The following is a 19,714-nucleotide window of genomic DNA, read 5'->3' on the forward strand; positions in this document are numbered from 1 at the left end:
TACTTGCGTTCTTACGATTTACCCAAATATTTAAATTTTGGGGCTATTTTAAATGAGTCGTAAATAACTCACTATTGAAAAAAGGGGAATCAAGACCCGATTTTACTTTTAGCTTGTTTGCAGCCGAGAACTCCCGAGCAATGCTGCCATGTCGCGACCTACAGATTGAAAAACACTAATCTAGACTGATATGCCCACTTTCGGTCTATTTATTGTAACCGACCGTGGCCGTAAGTCGACAACTACCTGTTTTTGTCTGCGTATGCAGTTGTGCAGATGTGTATGTTTATTCTCTAATATTATTAATAAGGAGCCCCCACTAATCCTGTTCATGTACGACTGTTCTGTGTTACAAGTGTTCTTTATTCGGACAGGAAGGATTTAAGGTATTCCAGACACCTTTGGAGTGATATTTTCGGTAGCTACACTTTGATATTGTTGTTATTATTGTATTTGTGATTGGATTCCCCCCAGCCGACCCGACTCCCATTCTGTTAGGTCAGTCCATGTTTGTCTATGTCGTCAAAACAGGAATGTTGAAATGGATGAAATATGGTACTTAATCATTAAAAAAAAAACAGCACATAATACGCTACGCCACTTAAAAGTTAAACATTGATATTATATTTTCTTGCCGACCGAAATACATAAGCATTAGCCTATCACGCAAGAGTTCTCGGGTTCAATTGTCGACGCGGTTGACATGAAAAAAATATTTAAAAATGTGTTTTTATGTACATCGCTATATTTGATAGTCCTCAGATTGGTAATTGAAGCTCAATACTGATAACCTTACATTCATTTAACACATTGATCGCCAATAGGATTTTCGTAAAATGTCCAAAAAATGTTTTTAATTTAATATTAGATCGAAAAACAATTATTTAATTTGTTTCGAGGTATTTTTGGGGAGATTTTTGAGGAGATGGGGGTGTCAGCCACCAGTGGCCGACACGGCCCAATTGGAATACCTCGGTGTCGGCCACCGGTTGCTGACACGGCGATCAACGTGTTAACAAAAATGATTGAAACCCTACATTTGGTATACCGATTCGGTTACATATGTATTTTATTGTCTATTTTGATAATGACATAATTTGGAAATTTCAACATACACCAGGAGCTTAACTGTGAAAAGATACATAATTAACACCTTTGTTCATTAATTCGAAGCACAGTCCTTCTTCAAATAGGTTTTCCTAGTAAGGAAGACTCTTTAATTTATTTTTTAAAAATGTTACGTATGAGAATAAAAAAATAAATATAATAATTTGAACACAAATTTATTAAACTCTGAAGTATTTTATGGATTGTTTTAATAATTATTATTGGTAACGCTTGAAATCAACTAAATGTTTTCTAAAATATAAAAATATAATTAAATATTGTTTAGTTTCTGGAACAAGTTGGTAGCTAACATTTGACTGGTTGTGAGATATTGCACTTTTAAAGCTTAAAGCTCATCCCAAATCAACAGTGAAGAACTTCAGCCCTAAGGGAAGTTGGAAGTTAGATACAATAAATGTTTTCTTGCATGCGATAAAAATTGGAGCATTCAATTTCCTGAAAATGTTCTTTTTTGATCAACGTCACCGGTTCATGTGAATCAACCAATGATGAGAGAGTTATGGAAGATTTCCGGTTTGATAATACGAAATATAAAAATTAAAAAGATTTTTTTTGGCTTAGTTTATTAGTCTGTTAACAAATCATTTTTCTAAATAAAACCATTGGACGTATTTATGCAGAAAGCGTCCAACCCTCAAAATGCTAAAAATGAGCCGGTTTTGATAGCACATTACTATATCTTATTGTGCTGAAAGCTCCAAGTGCTATACGTTTTGGCCAATTAAAATAAAAAAAAGAGCCAAACCACTTGGACGTTTATAAAGTTAATATAACAGTGATAGCCGTGATGTGGGTTTGAAATTTCTTTAATTGGCAAAAAAGTATAGCACTTGAAGTTTGGACGTTTTCAGCACATAAAGATATTGTAGTATGCTATCGAAACCGGCATTACTCATTTTCAGCATTTTGAGGGTTGGAAGCTTTCTGCATAAATACGTCCAATTAATCCACAAGTTAAATATAATTTTTTGTATTCACAAATTAATATGACACATTTTTATTTACTTTTTAAACAAAGCCACTTATGAAGCAATCTCATTTTTTAAATATTTGCAGTCACCAACTTGTTCCGGAATCCTGACGAATAAAGCAGTTGAATAAAATATCTAAACCTAGCTGTTTAATTGATGGCTCATATCAATAACTGTAGAATTATTTAAATCTTCAAAAAACATTATGCGAGTAGGTCAGGTCAATTCTAGTTTGACAATGAAACGGCGCACCAGATTCATGGTCGTTGTGTTGTGTTGTGACAATTGTTCACCGATAGATTAATGCCCCTCCCACGGCTTGTTGTTTAGTTGCTGAACCCCTCGTTCTCTTCGCCCCTCTGCTTTATTTCTGCGCTAACACCATCCTTAGGTTGTCCCCCTTCTCCGGTGTATATTTCGAGTCGGCCGAATGCGGAACCGTCCCATAATGTATGTTCGTAGACCAGCGTACATGTGAGGGGGTCAAAAGTAGAGATGAAACGGATATCCGGTATCCAGCGGGGGTACCTAATATTAAACAATGTTTGATTATGTCCAAATGCTTGCAGACTGGCTGGATTTCCTCCCTAGGGAGTTGTTCATATTTAAATTTATTTCAACAGAGAGGGAAAATTTTTTGAGAAGGGAATATAGAAGTCTAGGCATTTACAGGGCTTATGACCTGTCATTGGCTGGTTTAAGTGGCCACTTTACACACTGTGTAACATTCACCATTCTGCCCAAGTTTGAACATCCATATTTCCTCAACTCTTCCATCTGTTGAAATAAAATGGGAAAGGAGTTATTAGTTACGTAAACGGTTTAAAAATAAACTAACAGAACATCCTCGAATAAAACTAGAAAAGTTATTTTTTTAAAAGCTTTTCAGTACTCCCGGAGCATCCCTTACCTGACTAAGTTAACATAACGACCCCTTGGAGGCTCCACCCGGCACTGACACTTTATTATTAATTACAATAGGGAAATATCACGTACTAAGAATACCGATAAAAATATGTGAAATGGATTTAGAAAATTTATTGTGTTTTCAAAATCAATATAGATATTGTGGAAAATTTTCATATGTGATTTTTCAAATTAAAATGTTAAAAAAATATATCGCCACAAAAACGCGACATGTGTGGCCTTGACAATTATGATGTCAACTCACTATTAGAAAATGGAAATCAAGTTGGTGTAGAGTGGGGTTTGAACCTCGGACCTCTGATCCACGAGTCTGCAACACTAGCCGCGGGACCAGAACCCGAATTTAATAAAGCAAAAAAACCTCATTGATCGATAAGTGATCATTAAAAATATCATGAAAATATTTCAACGCCTTTTATTTATATTAGAGAAATTTGAGTACCGGGGTGTTTTGGTCATGCTGTAAAATTTTGCCAGCTACCGCCTTTTACCTGGACATGGTCGATACGTAAAGGGAGTTACAAATAAAAGCTCGATAGACTATTTTAAAAAACTGATTATTATTGGAAGATATCCGGCCAAACTGCTATCCGTTTCATCACTAATTTATCCCATCAAGATGAGCAGAAAAAAAACAGATTTTCGCCCGGCCATGACCATCACGTTCCGCAAATTTCCCGGGATGTCTTAACAGCATGCGTCTTGAAAGGTGTTAGGGAGCTGCAAACATCCTCTTGTTGCGACGCCGGCCCGGGCGATAAGCCGAACCGATCGCCCGGCGACAAAACAGCCAGCCCTCAGGTGTGTGTGTCGCAGGTGCACGAGCGGCAGCGCGCGCGCATGCGGACCCGCTCCGAGTGGTTCCTGCAGCCCGCCGCCTCGCTGGAGCTGCGGGCCAACGGTACGCGCGCCCCCCCGCCCCCGCCCCCGATCCCCGCCCCCGAGCCCCTCCCCCCCGCCCCCCGCACCGACTGCAAGCCCCTCATGCTGCTTGTGGCCTGCCTGGATTTCCTCTTTTAGCACTCTAGCGCGTGGTATTACCATTATCATTTTATTTGTTTTGATTTTTAGTCGGAGAATGCGGTTTAACGCTTGCTAACTGTGCGGTTTTATTTCTGTCCAATCTAATTACTTACTAGAGACCGCAGTGTACGAGTAGATACTGCGTCATATGCGCTGACTTGTAATAAATAGACCCGTTGCACGTTTACTAGCTACATCTAAAATATAGCGAATATTAGGTTACCCTCGATAACACTAGACAACGGAAAAAAATACGCTTTTTTAATACAAGATGCGTTTTTGTTCTCATATATTCATTTTTACAATAATTTAGTTTTGATAACTCACATTGCTAGTTTTATTTCGATGCATATTTTAATAGTGTTTTTTTTTAGTTTATTACTTTTTTATCAATGAATTATTTTTTTATAATATTTTAATTTCAATAATTTAAATTGTTAATTTGAGTAAAATTTATATTTTATTAATGTTTTAATATATTTTATTGATGTTAATTTTATATTAATGAATTAATTTTTACAATAATTTTATTTTAATAATTTATATTGTTAATTTTATTTAAATTCATATTTTATTAATGTAACGTGTATTTTATATTAATAAATTAATTTTTAAAAAATTTTAATTTTAATCATTTATATTATTAATTTGATTTAAATTCATATTTTATTAATGTTTACATGCAACATGTATTTTATATTAATGAATATTAATTTATTTTACAGTAATTTAATTTCAATTTTAATAATTCATATTGTTGATTTGATTTCAATGTCTATTTTATTAGTGTTTACATGTAATTGATAAAACATAAGTAGTGTATTTTTTTTTTTTTTTGAATATTTCTGTATATTTTGTATTATTTTTTCATCATTTGGAAACCAAAAAAAATACAAAATTAAATAAATCTTTTAAAGAATAATATGTGAGCCTCTCAAGCAAGGCTTAAAAATATCTGATCAACCCCTCGCCTTGCGTGTGAGCGCAAACCCTCAAGCGAGGCTTCGCGACCCACAGGCAGAAAAACGGTGATCTATTTATTCCATCAATTGGATTGTATCCATTTTGTTTTTCAACAACGAAAACATTTTTCATCACACATGACTGCATATTTCTGTATGGCGTCACGCCTGATCGTGACGAAAGTCCGTTGAAGAATAAAGACGCGGAAGGCAATCAGCCGCCAATTGAAATGGCATTTTTCTGCGCCAGTAACGTGCCTATTTAATTATTAGTATATGCATTAGTCATATGTATTTATTTAGGCAACTTAATAAATAAACAAACTTTTCAGTTCATCCCAGTGAAATTTGATATCAAAGTGTATTTTAAAAACGAAGGATACACAGCGAAAACGGGACAATTTTATTTTTTGATATAATAATTCCATTTTTTCTCTTGAGTGAGTTAAATAAAATGGAAAATTCGAAACTAACAAAATGTGGTTTCTCGTCTTATAAATTGTAGGAAAGAAATATGAAATCACGTCTGACTTAAAAACAGTCAAAATGCGACGATTGCTGTAGCAAGCTCATTTTTGTCAGTCTAAGAAATAAGTTTTTAAAAAATATTAAGTAGACATTTTTTTATTGAAGTTCGTAGGTTTTCACGGCCTTTCAAATTCTTGTGATGTTTTTCTGGATTATTGTGCCGTGCATTAAAACTCCTCCTTGTCTACGTTTCGGACAGCGTTACAGCATCCATCATCGTACGCTTTATTGCTGTCTGAAACTTCAGCAAGGAGTTTTAATACACGGCACACAATAACTCAGAAAAACATTACAAGCAGACATTTTTGTTTATTTTTTTCTATTATTGTGCATAAAAATATATATTACATCAATTGAAAACCTATTTTGTTAAATACATATCTAGCCCTAGGCAACAGTGAGATTTCAAGATACACATGCAGATATGTTAATAAATTAAATGAATGATTTTTTTCAAATGATAATATATTGAAATTATATAGTATTCGTTATCCACTTCAAATAATTTCATTCATTCAGACCCTTTGCACAACTCAAAGTCCGATTATCTCAGAACATGTTCTTCAGAGATATCTCACTCGATGAGCCCGTTCTGGCCGTGTACCCTTCAAATGTATTTCATCATTGAAGCTTGTGTCGTTTTAGGGAACGATCCCCCCTCATGGGCCAACATTTATTTATTCTAGAAAGACAATATACAGGACAAATGTGTGTTGTTTTGCAATCTTATTAAACGCCGGGGTAGCAGTTATGTCACAGGCTATGTCGTGTTTGTAAAAATGCTAAAATGGATATATGTTGTAATTAGACATTCCACGATTACGTGACATCTCAAAAAATTACAATTTTATGATTGTCGAGTATTTTGGATTTAAAATCTGCACAGTTAAGATGTTTTTTGGTTCGATGACTCTATCTCCTTCCTCTCACCCCTCCTCTCCCTCGGTTGCCGTGAGGTGATATTGCATCTTGTATTATAATAGCGCGCACTCTGCATTATATGTGTAACCTAACCTGACCAGTGTACTCCCGAGATACGCCACCGTTCAATCTGAAGAGATGTGAAATCGCAGCAACTGAAATGTGACAAATGTACGAACGATCTTTAAATTGGTAAAAACCATAATTATAACTTATATTTCAGCCGGCAACCTCGAAACATAAATGCATATCTTGTTTTGTGATATATTATGACAAGATCTCAATGTTCTATGTATTTGTGTACTGTTGTTTTGAAAGCTGTACTAATATCGACACTAGATTATTCTGTACTCTTTTTTTTACTAACTCAACTGTATGTCTAGACGAAAAGATCAAGATTGTATGAATATTTGTCGTTTGCGGTTGTTTCGATTAAGCGGTCTCGGGGTGACACGACCTGGAATGGATTGCGATCAGTGTATTTTATAGTTGTAGAGACAGCCATACGTCCAATATAACAAAAGAAATATTTGAAATCCAATAAACGAGATAGATTAACACGATGAAAGGTGTAATCAAAACTGTTTATTCTATGACTCTGATTTAAATGAAATTTAACCAACAATGCCTTGACCTTGACCAAGATGACTTGAAAACTCATTGCACAAATGCTTAACATTTTAAACCCTCGTACGATGAGTAACTCAATGAAATAGAATGTCTTTAAATATTTTCTTGATAAATAATTTTCTTTCTTATATTATTATAATGTTGTTAATAATTTATTTTATTTTTAAGATGCTATCAACTATTTTAATAAAGCATAAATAAATATGACTTCAATACAAATCCACCCAACCTAGGATTCGAACATTCTTTGCTTCCATGAAAGAAAAATGATTGGTAAAATTTTCTCTGCTCGCCTATCATTTTGCAATTTTTATTTCAAAATCAAATCTCTTAACGCAGCATATCATGGAATATATGATAAATTGTTCGGGCAAATGTTTACATCGGAGATTTTTCTAAACTAAGATAGACTTTTACAATTGGCGGTGTGGCTGTCTCAACACTGATCATTAGTTATAATTTCACGCTCCTTGTTATAGCTTTTAATGTATTAACCCTCTCGTCAATGTATATGTGGTGAATGTTTACTATATGTTTCTTCCAGCAATCCTATTAATGTCCAATAATTTAGATGTTTGATGGTGGCAGTTACATTTCATATGTAGTGTCTGATTAATGTCTCAACTAATACTGTTGTTAAGTAAACGGTCGCCATAAACGTAACCGGTGGTGATAGTCGGTAACGCAATGAATTTAGTAACATAATACGTGTAATTTGTGCATTCACAGCGATGGAAGGCCAGTTTACGACGGTTGTTATTGGCAATGTTGTTGGTTTGTCTTGTTTAAATTTCGCAAAATGTTATTATTGTTGAATGTTTATAAAACTATTGTGTACATTACTTATCGCATCGATGAGCGATGAGCGATGAGCTTAACAATTTCGGAATATTCCTATTTTAAAAGTCAATTTTAGATTTCCTCTGATATCAATAACAGAGGAAATTAATATTTTCTTTCTAAAATCAACAGCACTGACGTAGCCAAACATCCGCAGTGAGATTATTTGTATCCTAAAATGGCCGCCAAGTATAAGTCTCACCAAATTATCCCGGTGCCTCCATCGTGAGCCATCGACAAATGCAAAAAATTGCATTGTGATTTATTTATTGTTCGTAGGACGCATGCTTTACATTATCTCGCACTTAAGTTTTTATTTCTAGCATACAAACAGCATCGAGCTTAAGAATTACAATAAGTTTTTTGATTTGCAAAACCCTTTTTTCTAGTCTTATCGCTTTGTTCAACAATAGGGAAATATCTATTAATTGTATTTTGAAAATCAATATGAATATTGCGGAGAAATGTTTTCATGCATAACTTTAAAAAAGAAATTATCAAAAAATATCGGGTCGGAGTGTGAATCCAGTTAAGTCTAAAATTGTCATTGTCAAGTCAAATTTTCAGAAACGTAATGAAATATATTAATAAGACAGCATTTTAGACACACAATCAAAAGTAGAACGAACATAATTATAATTATATGAATGTTGGGAAAAAAATTAAATTAGTTTTTGCCATGTATCAAAATGACTTTGGACTTAAATGATTTTGGACTTAACTGGATTTACACACCGACCTGGGAATTGTGACGTCAAGAATCGTGACGATGTTCTATTTAAATATAAACGGTCACAAACAAAGTTCAAAAGGAGATAACCCATATTGGTCTAATTTTTGTTTTGCCGGCTCACAAATGTAAACGCATTATTTAAATAGAACTCAGCATTATAAACATTTTTTATTACAATACCAAAGTTCTAAGTCGATTTTTTGGGATTATATTTATGTTTGAATATTTAGCCTCAAAGTATTACTCAGCATAGATGTAGAGCAGTTTTGTTTTGTCAAAAGTGTTATATAAAGTAGCCTAATAGTAGTTAATTGCGTTTTAGTCTCACATGTATTTTAAAAAGGCTCAGGGGGAAAATAAAACAAAAAAATAAAAATAATCCCTCTATTAAATGTTTTAATTTTATCCTCTATAATTCTCCCGATCTAACAAATATATCTACTGACCCTTCAGCAGGAATGTTTATGGCAGGCCGGTGTCTTGCGTCTTGCATACTCCATGCACCATACATGATGGCATGTGTCGCTGGCGCAGGTAAGAACCTGCTGTGATGCCGGCTACCTCTTTTCATTCTGACTTGAACATTATTACGAGAAATATAACAATAATTAGGTTTTATTCCACAAATAGAATAGATGTTTTTATATTAAGAGTTTGGTTGGAAAATATGTTTTCAGTTTGAATATTATCTCACAGACTTGACTTAGAACTTTAGTCTGATAATAAAAAAGGTTTATTTCGTTATACTCTATTATAATTTATTGATTTGGTGTTTATTTTGTAGAACTCCTCATTTCAACTTATAATACAAGAAACCAAACACTGATTTGAGTCTACTGAAAACTTTATTTTATTTTTACAAATATAAAAACAACAATTTCGTGACAATTGTTTCGCCCTGTCAAGGCATTTTCAAACTAATTGATAGACATTCATTTGAAAATGCCTTGACAAGGCGAAACAATTTTCACGAAATTTTTGTTTTTGTATTTGTAAAAATAAAATAAAGTTTTCAGTAGACTCAAATCAGTGTTTGATTTTTTTTATTATCGAAATTTTCTCTATTATAATATTAAATTAAATTTAGATGGCCGGCACTAGCCCAAAAATGTATGGAGACTGGGTGATCTCCTTTACACGATTCGTGGCCAATGCAATAGACCATTTTCATGGGAATTCAAAACTTAAAAATATTTTTTATGTTACTAATAAGTAAAAAAAATATTTTTTTTACTCGACAGTATTTCATAGACCCTTATTAATGTAAAATTGTAAAAAAAGTGATATTTCCCTATTGTTGTCTTTTTATTAACTCTGTTAAATTTGTTGAACATCAAAAATAATTTGCATTTTGAATGTTCCTTATGGATGCCAATTTAAAAATAAATAAATCATTAACCTTTATTTATTGTGTCTCACTGGTAATCAAATTTCATCTTGGCACTTCATAATCTGCTCATGCTGAGGATTGCGCATGTTTCAAAGGTCACTAATGTTTTGTAATCTATGCTCACCGACGTACAATACGCAGGTAAACGTCATTTTACGCTGGGGTTTCGTTCCGAGAGACTCCGGTGTGAAAAAATTGGCGTAAAATGAACACAAATATAATGGAAGATAAATATAAGGTTAGGATCCGTGTCAAAATTCTAAGAGCAATCTAATATGTTTATTGAATACATATCCTATATGTATTCCAAATAAATTATAAATGTATTTAATGAATACAGTTTAAATTCGAAAATAAATAATAATCTCTATTATATTAACTACTAACTCACCAGTTCGTCGGTACTAAATTCATCTCTCACACTTTTTAAAAAAAAAGCATCCAATTTTATTTGCTTTTATTGTTGCTTCCTTTCTTGCAGAATCATAGCATAAGCTACAAATATTTTAATATTCTTTTAATTTTAATAATAATAAATTGAAATATATAATCATAACTTTTTATTTTTCTTAAGAACAAAACGTAAACTAACTCAGAAACAATTTCACACACACAATAGGCTGCTCGCGTACACGGTAATGGAATAAAACAATGTGTAAAAGTGTCTGCTATTAGAATCACGGTACCAACCGGCGTAATTGTAAATCGGCATAAATCGAACCGGCGCAAAACGACGTTTACCTGTAGCTTTTATTTCAATTTGTATTAAAGTGTAGTCGTATATTAAATGTGGTGATGATATTTTCAAACAAGATTTGTGAGACTCGTCTTTTTAGCATAGCTAAAATATCACAATATATGTCGGCCCCGTGGTGTACCGGTCAGCGCGTTCGCCTGCCGCGCTAGAGGTCTCGGGTTCGATTCCCGACACGGTTGATGTAAATATTTATTTAAAAAATGGTGTTCTAACACTGGAATATTTCATTAACACTGAAGCGTGAGACTGATCATCTTTCCTTCATGTGACAAAAGATTATCAAGATACGCCGTGATTGGTGTACTGATGCAGTGCCCTATGCACCATTAGGCGCTGAAAGGTAATGAAATAGAAAATATCGCTACTTACTCAGCAGTGATAGAAACTTATCTATGTCTCGGATTGGTTTTTTGGCCAACATTTTGACTAGGGTCAATGCAAACATATTTATAAACTTAGTAAAAAAGTTAATAGATATTCACTTTATACCTTTAATAATAATGTCATACAGTGATATTGTTGTGATATGGTCACACCATTTCAAATCCTTTATAATCAATACACCCATTTCTCTTGGTTTATTATCTGGAGTTATTGAGTGTCATCCGGGTAATATTGAATTTCACGATTTTTCTCACCAATATGTAAAACTAAATTTTATTTTATATGAAAACTTCTTGTTACGCACCCATAAAGCAGAGTTTATTAAAGATCTGTATGGACTGTACTTGCCTATAAAATTACTCACATTTTACTCCCCTCCAAAGTTGCGATTTATAGACATTGATGATTTAAGACACAAGCTGCAGAACTTTCTAATTTGACACTTTAAAAAGGGTATTCTAAACAAATAAAATCTAAATCGTTCAGTTGTCAGTTTCTAAAATGATTTCAGGTTGAATTGTGATGAGCTAACGTGAGTTGTTGCGTAGGTGGGTCGCGGCGCAGCAGCCGGCGGCGGTCGCGGCGCGCGGGCGGGCGCGGCGAGCCGGTCCTGCGGCGAGCTCGCGCGGAGCCCCCCGCCCGGCCTTCGCTCCCCGTCCTACCACACTGACCCCGGCCCGCCCTGCAGCGTGGCATGCGCGGACTGACGCTCTAGCCTCCGTGATGCGCGCGGAGGGCGTCGGCGGAACTTGAGTAATCTTTCAAAATGATTGTAACGCAGATCGGACGATGTCAAATTTGTTTCAAATAACACAGAGTGGAAAAGGATTTTTATAATGGGTGCAATGTGACAAATATTTATGGTATTTTTTAAAAAGGTCATTTCTTTGTTAATATTCATCTAAAATAAACTTTTTGGACGTATATAAATACTTACGCAAAAGGTGACATGACACTTTTATTCGCGCACGATTTTGCAGTGTTTTGTCATTTTTGAACAGTTAAAACACGTCAAAACTCTGCAAAGTCATATGTGAGCTAGTTGCAAATATGCACGCCTGTTTTATTTATTTTTCGTCATTACTAAATACGTACATAAAGTTAATTTTATATGAATATTAACATAAATGGCGTAAATATTTGCCACTGTCCTACAAAGGGTTGAAACAAAAATGGCAATTTGCACCATTAGTCTAAAATAAGGTAGATGTGGCGACAGATAGATAAAGAAAAATACTATTGACTTCTTCAATGGTTTTCATACATTTTTTTACTATGGCAATCTCGTATATGCCACAAAACAAAAACAAAAAAGCAAATTAAAACCGTCTGTTAATTGAAAATAGTAGTAAGTAAATTTTTACTGTCTTTAACTTCTGAAACTATGCTTATTTCACAAAAGTGACAATTGTCAATGGTACCTTGTTGCTAGATATAACATTTTACGTGTAAATAACATTTTTTTAAAGTTTTATTATATTATACTGACAGAATGCATTGAGTCAACAGTCTTTACATATTTCAAACATTTTAAAACATCGGTGCAAGATGTTGATTTCAAATTTTATGCTATGTATACACAGTAAAATCTCGTTTTTACGTTCCTCAATTTTACATTTTCCCACTTCGCCGAAATGTTTAGGTCCATTTTTTTACATACATTCTCATTCAAATATTCCCCCAATTAACATATTTTACGTTTTCCCCGGTTTTACGTTGAAATTTCTTCGAATCTCATTCCATCTGTCAAAAGACGCCGAGCCGCGCGCCGCCGCATTTGCCCATAATGGTGAATAAAATGTGTAAATTGTTGTCTCAAACTAAATTCAAAGTAGGTTCATTGTAATTGCCTATTTTGTTTAAGTGCCTGATTTTGACATTTTACTAAATTGTGACATGCGGTTGACGCATGTTTAGGAAGAATGAAGTCTTTACATCAATAAATTACGATGCAGAAAGTTTAGAAATTTGCCAATAGACATATTAATCGAAGTTATAAACATAATTTGGAAAGAAAATTGTTTAAACAGTTATTATAAAAGTGTGAAACAGTTTTGCCGCGATTTAAATGACAGTTGAAATACTGTTGTACAAACAAAATTTCCCAATATTTAGGGAAAAAATCATTTTATGCAAATCCAAATTTTTTTTTTCGTGTTTTTAAGGTTAAGTACCTACATAAAATTATTTAAACATGTTTCTTTAAAAATTCAATTAAAAAAAACACATTGTGGTATTCATTTTCTCACTTTAGCGTTTTCCTCAGTTTAACACCTTTTTTGCTGCACCCCTGAAAAACGTAAAACAGGGGTTTTACTGTATATATAAAATAAAGATTACTCTTTCAAAGCTTTACAAAAAAAAAATTGTGGGAGGAATAATGCGTTGAAAGAATAAAAAAGCTTTAAATACGACTATCTCGGAACTTGTTTTAATGACTTAATGCATTCTGTCAGTAAAGCCTCGACAAAAACAAAATTGACAGTAATCAAATTTATTCATGCGTTTTATCATAATTTTGATGTCACCTTTATTTTATTTTATTTAGCCCACCGAACAATTCCCTTAGAGATTTAACTGACATTTTGATTTTTTTAATTTCAATAACAAATTTTGACGAGGAAACGAGTTTGCCACTTCTAACTTGACAATGTTTAGTATATTTCTGTACCTCGGAGGCAGACGGATGCAAATCCAGAATTTGACAAAATGACATTTAGATTTTTGTATCCAGTTTACGATCATGTCCATTGATTTTGAAGTAATTTAAGTCTTATAATGAAAGAACCAATGTATAAAGAAACTTTAAATACAAATTAATGCTATAAATTATTAGAAATCACTTAGAGAAAGTAGATTCTTTAGCCTTTTTTTGAACATTTGACGTTAGGATTTGCATCCGTCTGCCCTGCAGTACAGATTTATACAATCCATTTGAATAATGCCCATTCTTTGTACTGGCCGCTTGATTATTAGTAATGATTAACAGAGTCAGAAAAGAAAATGAAATTCTGTATTTGTATACATATTAACAATTGTTTATAGTATTAGAAGCAGTGATGTATGATTAAATAGACACGTTACGAGGGCGGACTTGTTCAGATGAGACGCTATGCAGACAAATGCCGCCGAGTGTCGCGAGAAAATGCTTTCATTACAGCACTACTGGGAAAAACAGAAGGAACGGATATATCGTATTGCAATGAGGAAGTTCATTGGTATTTTTAAAAAAAAATTGGTCAATAGACTATTAAACTAAGCCAGAATTGTTTTTTTTTTTTTTAATGTATTGTATTATCCTTAGAGATGGGTGTTTCGGTTATTTAAAAGAAGTAGCAGTAACAGTTACTGTTTTACAAATTAATCAGTCTTGTGAAGCTGTTTCTAAATAACAGTATAAGAAGTAAAAAGCAACTGCTGAAACACTTTCACAAGAATTGATTTAACTGTCAAAAACAGTTTAATTTAATAACCTGAATAATTTTTCCATACATCACCCGTTTCATTTACTTATGAGGCTGTTACAGCTGTTTACAAAAACTAACTGTTATTGTTTAATTATTCTTTTACCAAGTAACGGTTCAATGTCTTGGATGAATAACTGTTTTAAAATAACGGTTTGAATTTTTTTACCACCTCTAATCTTTATGGCTTTTCAAAGTTTTGTAATTTTGAAATTACACCGCCCGTGATGTCACGAGTCCAGGTCGGTGAATTTTTCTGAAATCTAAAAGTAGAACCCTGTACCTGTCGAAACACGCTTAAACATTAAAACACATTCCGGAAACTAGAAACAACGGTATAACTGACTGGTTTATTTTTCACCTGAAGTAGTTAAATTTTTTTTTCATAAATTTTTGAGAAACTGCCGTACAATTAAATGCTTTAATTTTTAATGCGCGTAGAAAACATTTTTTTTACATCCAATTTTTCATAGCACTGAACTTTCTCATTCAAAGTACATACATAATAACACTAACAGCCAGTGCCGTAGCTATGGTAACATACAGAAACACTCCGTTTATCCGAACTTCAGTCATCCGTATTGCCAAATATATCAGGAAACAAAAAGTTTTTAATGCAATTCTGATTCGTTGCATTATTTCAAAAGCAATGAAATCTGGCACCGATTAATCCGTATAATCGGAGTTTTACTGTATACCTCTTTCTCACATTAATGTTGACATGTGTATTACGATTCGCTCTCTTCACACAATATTTTCTTAATCTGAGATATATCCACTTAAGGAATAACGTGTCTGTTTATTATACGTCGCCGATCAGAAGTGTCTAGTTATTGATCAAACAACCGATCGTTAGTTGAGAGAGTCTTCAACGAGTGTGTACGGGCGTTCTGATATTGACTGCGCGAGCGCACGAGTCCCTATACTAACCACCATTGCTATAATGATTCCAAAATATACAATATTGTGATGAACAATTGATTATTCTAACGATGTAACGTATTTTTAATATAGTTTTAGGCGTAATTTATAAGATAGACGACGACAACCGGTGTTATATACAAACTTTCCTCTTTCGTTATATTGATATTAGAAATTATTTTCTAATTCCTGTTAAACTTGTAATCGTCTCGCTACATTTAAAGAAGTTTTATTTTTAAATTTATTTCAACAGAGAGGGAAAAAAAATTTCTGAGAAGGGAATATGGAAGTCTAGGCATTTACAGGGCTTATGACCTGTCATTGGCTGGTTTAAGTGGCCACTTTACACACTGTGTAACATTCTGCCCATGTTTGAACATCCACATTTCCTAAATTCTTCCATCTGTTGACTTTTGTGAAGTAAAAGAGCTGAAACCTTTATCACGTGGGTGAGATTCATCCGGCTGAACCAAATCACCTACTAGGCAACGCCTGAAAACAATTTTCTAATTTTTATACTTCTTCTTTTACCAGGTAGTAATTCAACAATGCAGACTGGCTAGGGAGGAAATCCAGCCGGTCTGCAAGCATTTGGACATAATCAAACATTGTTAAGTTTTATTTTATTCGGTTAATCGTTGTTTGTATTTGATTAACCACGTGGTTTGGGACGGCTCTCCTGTTACGAGATCTTTCATATCGATGACTGAAATTTCCATTCTTTAAAACATATCGTCTATGTAAGTTCAATGCACAAAAAACCTTGCGATTTCATAAAAAAAAAAGAAATTTGAATTCAGTTTATTTCGTGTTGTTGATTTATATTAGAAAATCTATTTTTACTATCGTATGCGTCCACGAAGTTAATTGTGGCAATTAAACTGGCAGTTACGCGTGGCTTATTCGCGGTATTGCCTTTAGGGATATGCGCGGTATTGCTTTGCTTATTTAGTAGGAAGGATTGAATACTGAATTTAATCTTATGCGAGCAGTCTATTGGTCGATTTCAAAATTCAAATATATCGATCAATGCGACGTGTCCCATTCAATTGAAAATGCCAAAAAAACATATTTAGATTTTTTTGGCTCATATTATTAATATTTTGCATTATTGAACTTACATAGACGAAATCATAAATTAAAAAAAAAATCTTGAAATTTGTAGTGGCCACTTTACACCGTGTAACGTCCACCATTCTCTTGTTCTTCCTTCTGTTGGTGTCAGTGAGATTCATCTGACTGAATTATTTCACCTACATACTTTGAATAAATTTTTCAATTTTTATACTTCTCCTTGGACCGGTCGGTTTAATCAACAATATTTGGCCAAGCGACCACTTGAATCAGCACTACGCAGAGAGGATAGAACGCCATAACACTCTGTCTCTGATAACATGCTTCCTCTACATTCATACACCTTCTCATGCACACGTGCCGATTATTCCGACTTTCGACATGTCCAATTCATCCAATCTCTCTCATTTCTCCTCGATTTTTGCATCCATCAAGTTTCGCATTGTAATTTTTTGTACGCGTTCTTTCGCCGTTCACTCGCTCTACATGTCCAAACCGACGCAGGACTCCTTGATTTTTTCGATAATGTTCACCTCAGCCTTACATAATGCACGGATTTAAAAAATTGTTCAACAATCATACACAGTTTTACCACATATTCGCTCGAGAGACCGCATTTCGACAGCATCCAGCCTAATCCATTTGGCATATTCCCTTTTCCGAAATGTTCACCATCTCTGTTGAGTACGCTAATCAAATCATTTTTCTCTAAACTATCGTATTGTTGAACTACACCTCGCCGAGCCGACGATAAAATATACCCACTTATTCAGTGTACTTCATTTAAATACATTATGTTTAATGGGGGCAGTTGAAAATACATTGTAATACGACAAATGTGTTGCAAAATGTATACAATTAATCGATGATTAATTTTTTGGTGAAGAGTAAAGTTTACCACATCAAATTATAGAATGTTTTCCTGTACAAAATATAAACACCCTTAGCTTGTTAGGGTTGTCACTGACTTGTATCTTCAACCGATGTTTCAATATGGATAATGCATTCATTAAGAAACATCCGATTAGGTACTTTACACTTTTAAGGTAATTTTATTATAACATATTGCAATTTTTATATATTTTTTTGTAGCCCAAATTTTGAATATATCGTCTATTCAGTTCTGAACTATCCATAATGCCAAAACATGAAATGTGCGGGAGAGTGATTTTTTCCACTTAACAAATAGTACGTTCCTATCCGAGCTATGAGAAGTTACCCATATAGGTTTAAATTAAAGAATGATGACTATTGTCCATGCGATGATATTTCTTCACAGAGTATCGAACATCTGTTATTTCAGCGCCCATTTTTCAGTTTACAACGCCATAATCTTGAAGCAGAATGCAGGAAAGATGGAATATCCTTAACATATATCCACACTGTTGTTAAAAGTAGTTATCACGCGCCATTGTTTTTGGATTTTGCAACACTGGTGATTGGACTCATAAAGGTAATAAACCAAAATCAGCGATCGAACATCCCATTTCCAAGACAAACAAAAATGTTTTTTTCCGAGTACCTTAGCCTTGTACATGACACGTAAGGCTACTAAATACAGAGGTCCAAATATATATAAAAAAAATAGTACGTTCCTGAGTATTGTGAAATTGTTAAGAGTGAGAAAATCCCGTGAAGAATTCAAAGTGTAATTGCCTTTCGAGAGTATCAAACGGGTTTAGGATAAATGGAAATGATTGAATAACTTGAAAAGTATCACATGTTTGGCATTTAGGATTATACAAAAAGGAAGGGAATTTCACAGAGAATCATATTCTGTAAAATTAGGAGTTTAGGATAGTTCTGAATTGAATAGACAATATATGGATTTCTTCTATGGTAAATATGACGGTCTCATATATATATTGCTAGACTATTGAAATGTCAGCAGGGTGGCTTTTACTCTTTATTTTAATTTGAAAATAATTACTCGGCACATTTTAAATGTTTATGTATATAACTTGGTGTTATAATGTAGAGAAGGCGCTGTTGAGTATAGGTTATAAATAAAACACAAATTTATAATTTTATTATTTATCCAAGTATGCTGTGTAATCGGCATTAGGAATTAGTTGGAAAATACTTGAAATTTTATATTTCCATTTGAGTATCACGTATGTATGTAACTTTTTCTATGTTTAAAATAATACCAATGTAGATCATTTCTGAACTGTCAATTTATCTCTCGTGTAAAGAAGAACAAATAACTCCCGGCTTAAAGCGCGCAATTGTTTTATGTATGCATTTAGTTAAATATTTATTTCCCCGAACTATTTTCTTCTTTCAATCCCTGGCCTTCGGAGGCTCTTCAACTGCCCATATAATGTGTAGTTCATATCTTCTTCAATTTGATAGAGGTAGGCTTAGCTGGGACGTCCTTTACTCCTCTACTCTCTTGGAGAAAGGTTCGTGCCCTCGATTTTGGAGAAAATGTGCCCATTTCAACTGGCATGTCTTTTTGATATGTTGTTTAGCGAGTGTCTATCTCTGCAGATTCCTCTCTTCTCTCTTTCACCAACTCAAATCGCACAGTTTCTTAACTATCTTGGTAATTTCAATAAAACAAAAATATCGAACCTGTAATCTGCCCCAGACCATGCGATATCTGCTTCGTATTAAAATTAGGTAATATACTATTTTATTATTTGTAATTATTTCTTTATGTTGAATAGATAATTCTTCTTCCTCAATCATTTCGGTCCCTATATTATGGAGCATATCACCGCAGTCGTCTCCATTCAACCCTGTCCTGCGCAAGCTCCTTCGCTTTGTCCCGGAACAATCCGGCCTCCCGAAGTCCCATCGAATGCGGCCGGTGGACAGTCACGGACGGTCCACCGAGGGTCCATAAATGAGTGTGAACGGGGCCATTCGTAGTATGTGACCTGACCACTTCCGATAGAAAAATAAATAGTTGATACACGAACTTCGAATAGTTCAAATTCCGATCTCAAATTGTTTTTTATTTTTTTATTCATCCAACTGCCTGACGGAGTGTTATATTATAGATTCGTTCATTCTTTGGTTATGACATATTAAATGTCAATTTTAATATTGTTAT

At 33.9% G+C, this 19,714-nt stretch overlaps 1 protein-coding gene across 4 annotated transcripts in view; it reads left to right on the plus strand.

The window, feature by feature from the left end:
- RhoGAP71E (Rho GTPase activating protein at 71E) overlaps positions 1-16,368 on the plus strand; it is a 37,192-nt gene extending 20,824 nt beyond the window's left edge. The window contains exons 9-11 of one of the 4 annotated variants that reach the window (XR_015822106.1): positions 3,843-4,060; positions 11,743-11,947; positions 16,114-16,368. Coding sequence is in view for 3 of the 4 variants with exons in the window: in XM_088225162.1 (XP_088081288.1) it covers positions 3,843-3,927; positions 11,743-11,864 (207 nt within the window). In the remaining variant the exon portion in view is untranslated. Of the gene's footprint in view, positions 1-3,842; positions 4,061-11,742; positions 13,295-16,113 lie in introns of those variants that run through there. The other 3 variants (XM_088225163.1, XM_088225162.1, XM_088225164.1) reach the window with 3 other exon arrangements.
- Positions 16,369-19,714: the final 3,346 nt, after the last annotated feature.

The sequence above is a fragment of the Micrasema longulum genome, unplaced genomic scaffold, assembly GCF_059751315.1.
Source record: "Micrasema longulum isolate JH-2025_06_02 unplaced genomic scaffold, ASM5975131v1 h1tg000334l, whole genome shotgun sequence".
In the NCBI taxonomy this organism is placed as follows: Eukaryota; Metazoa; Arthropoda; class Insecta; order Trichoptera; family Brachycentridae; genus Micrasema; species Micrasema longulum.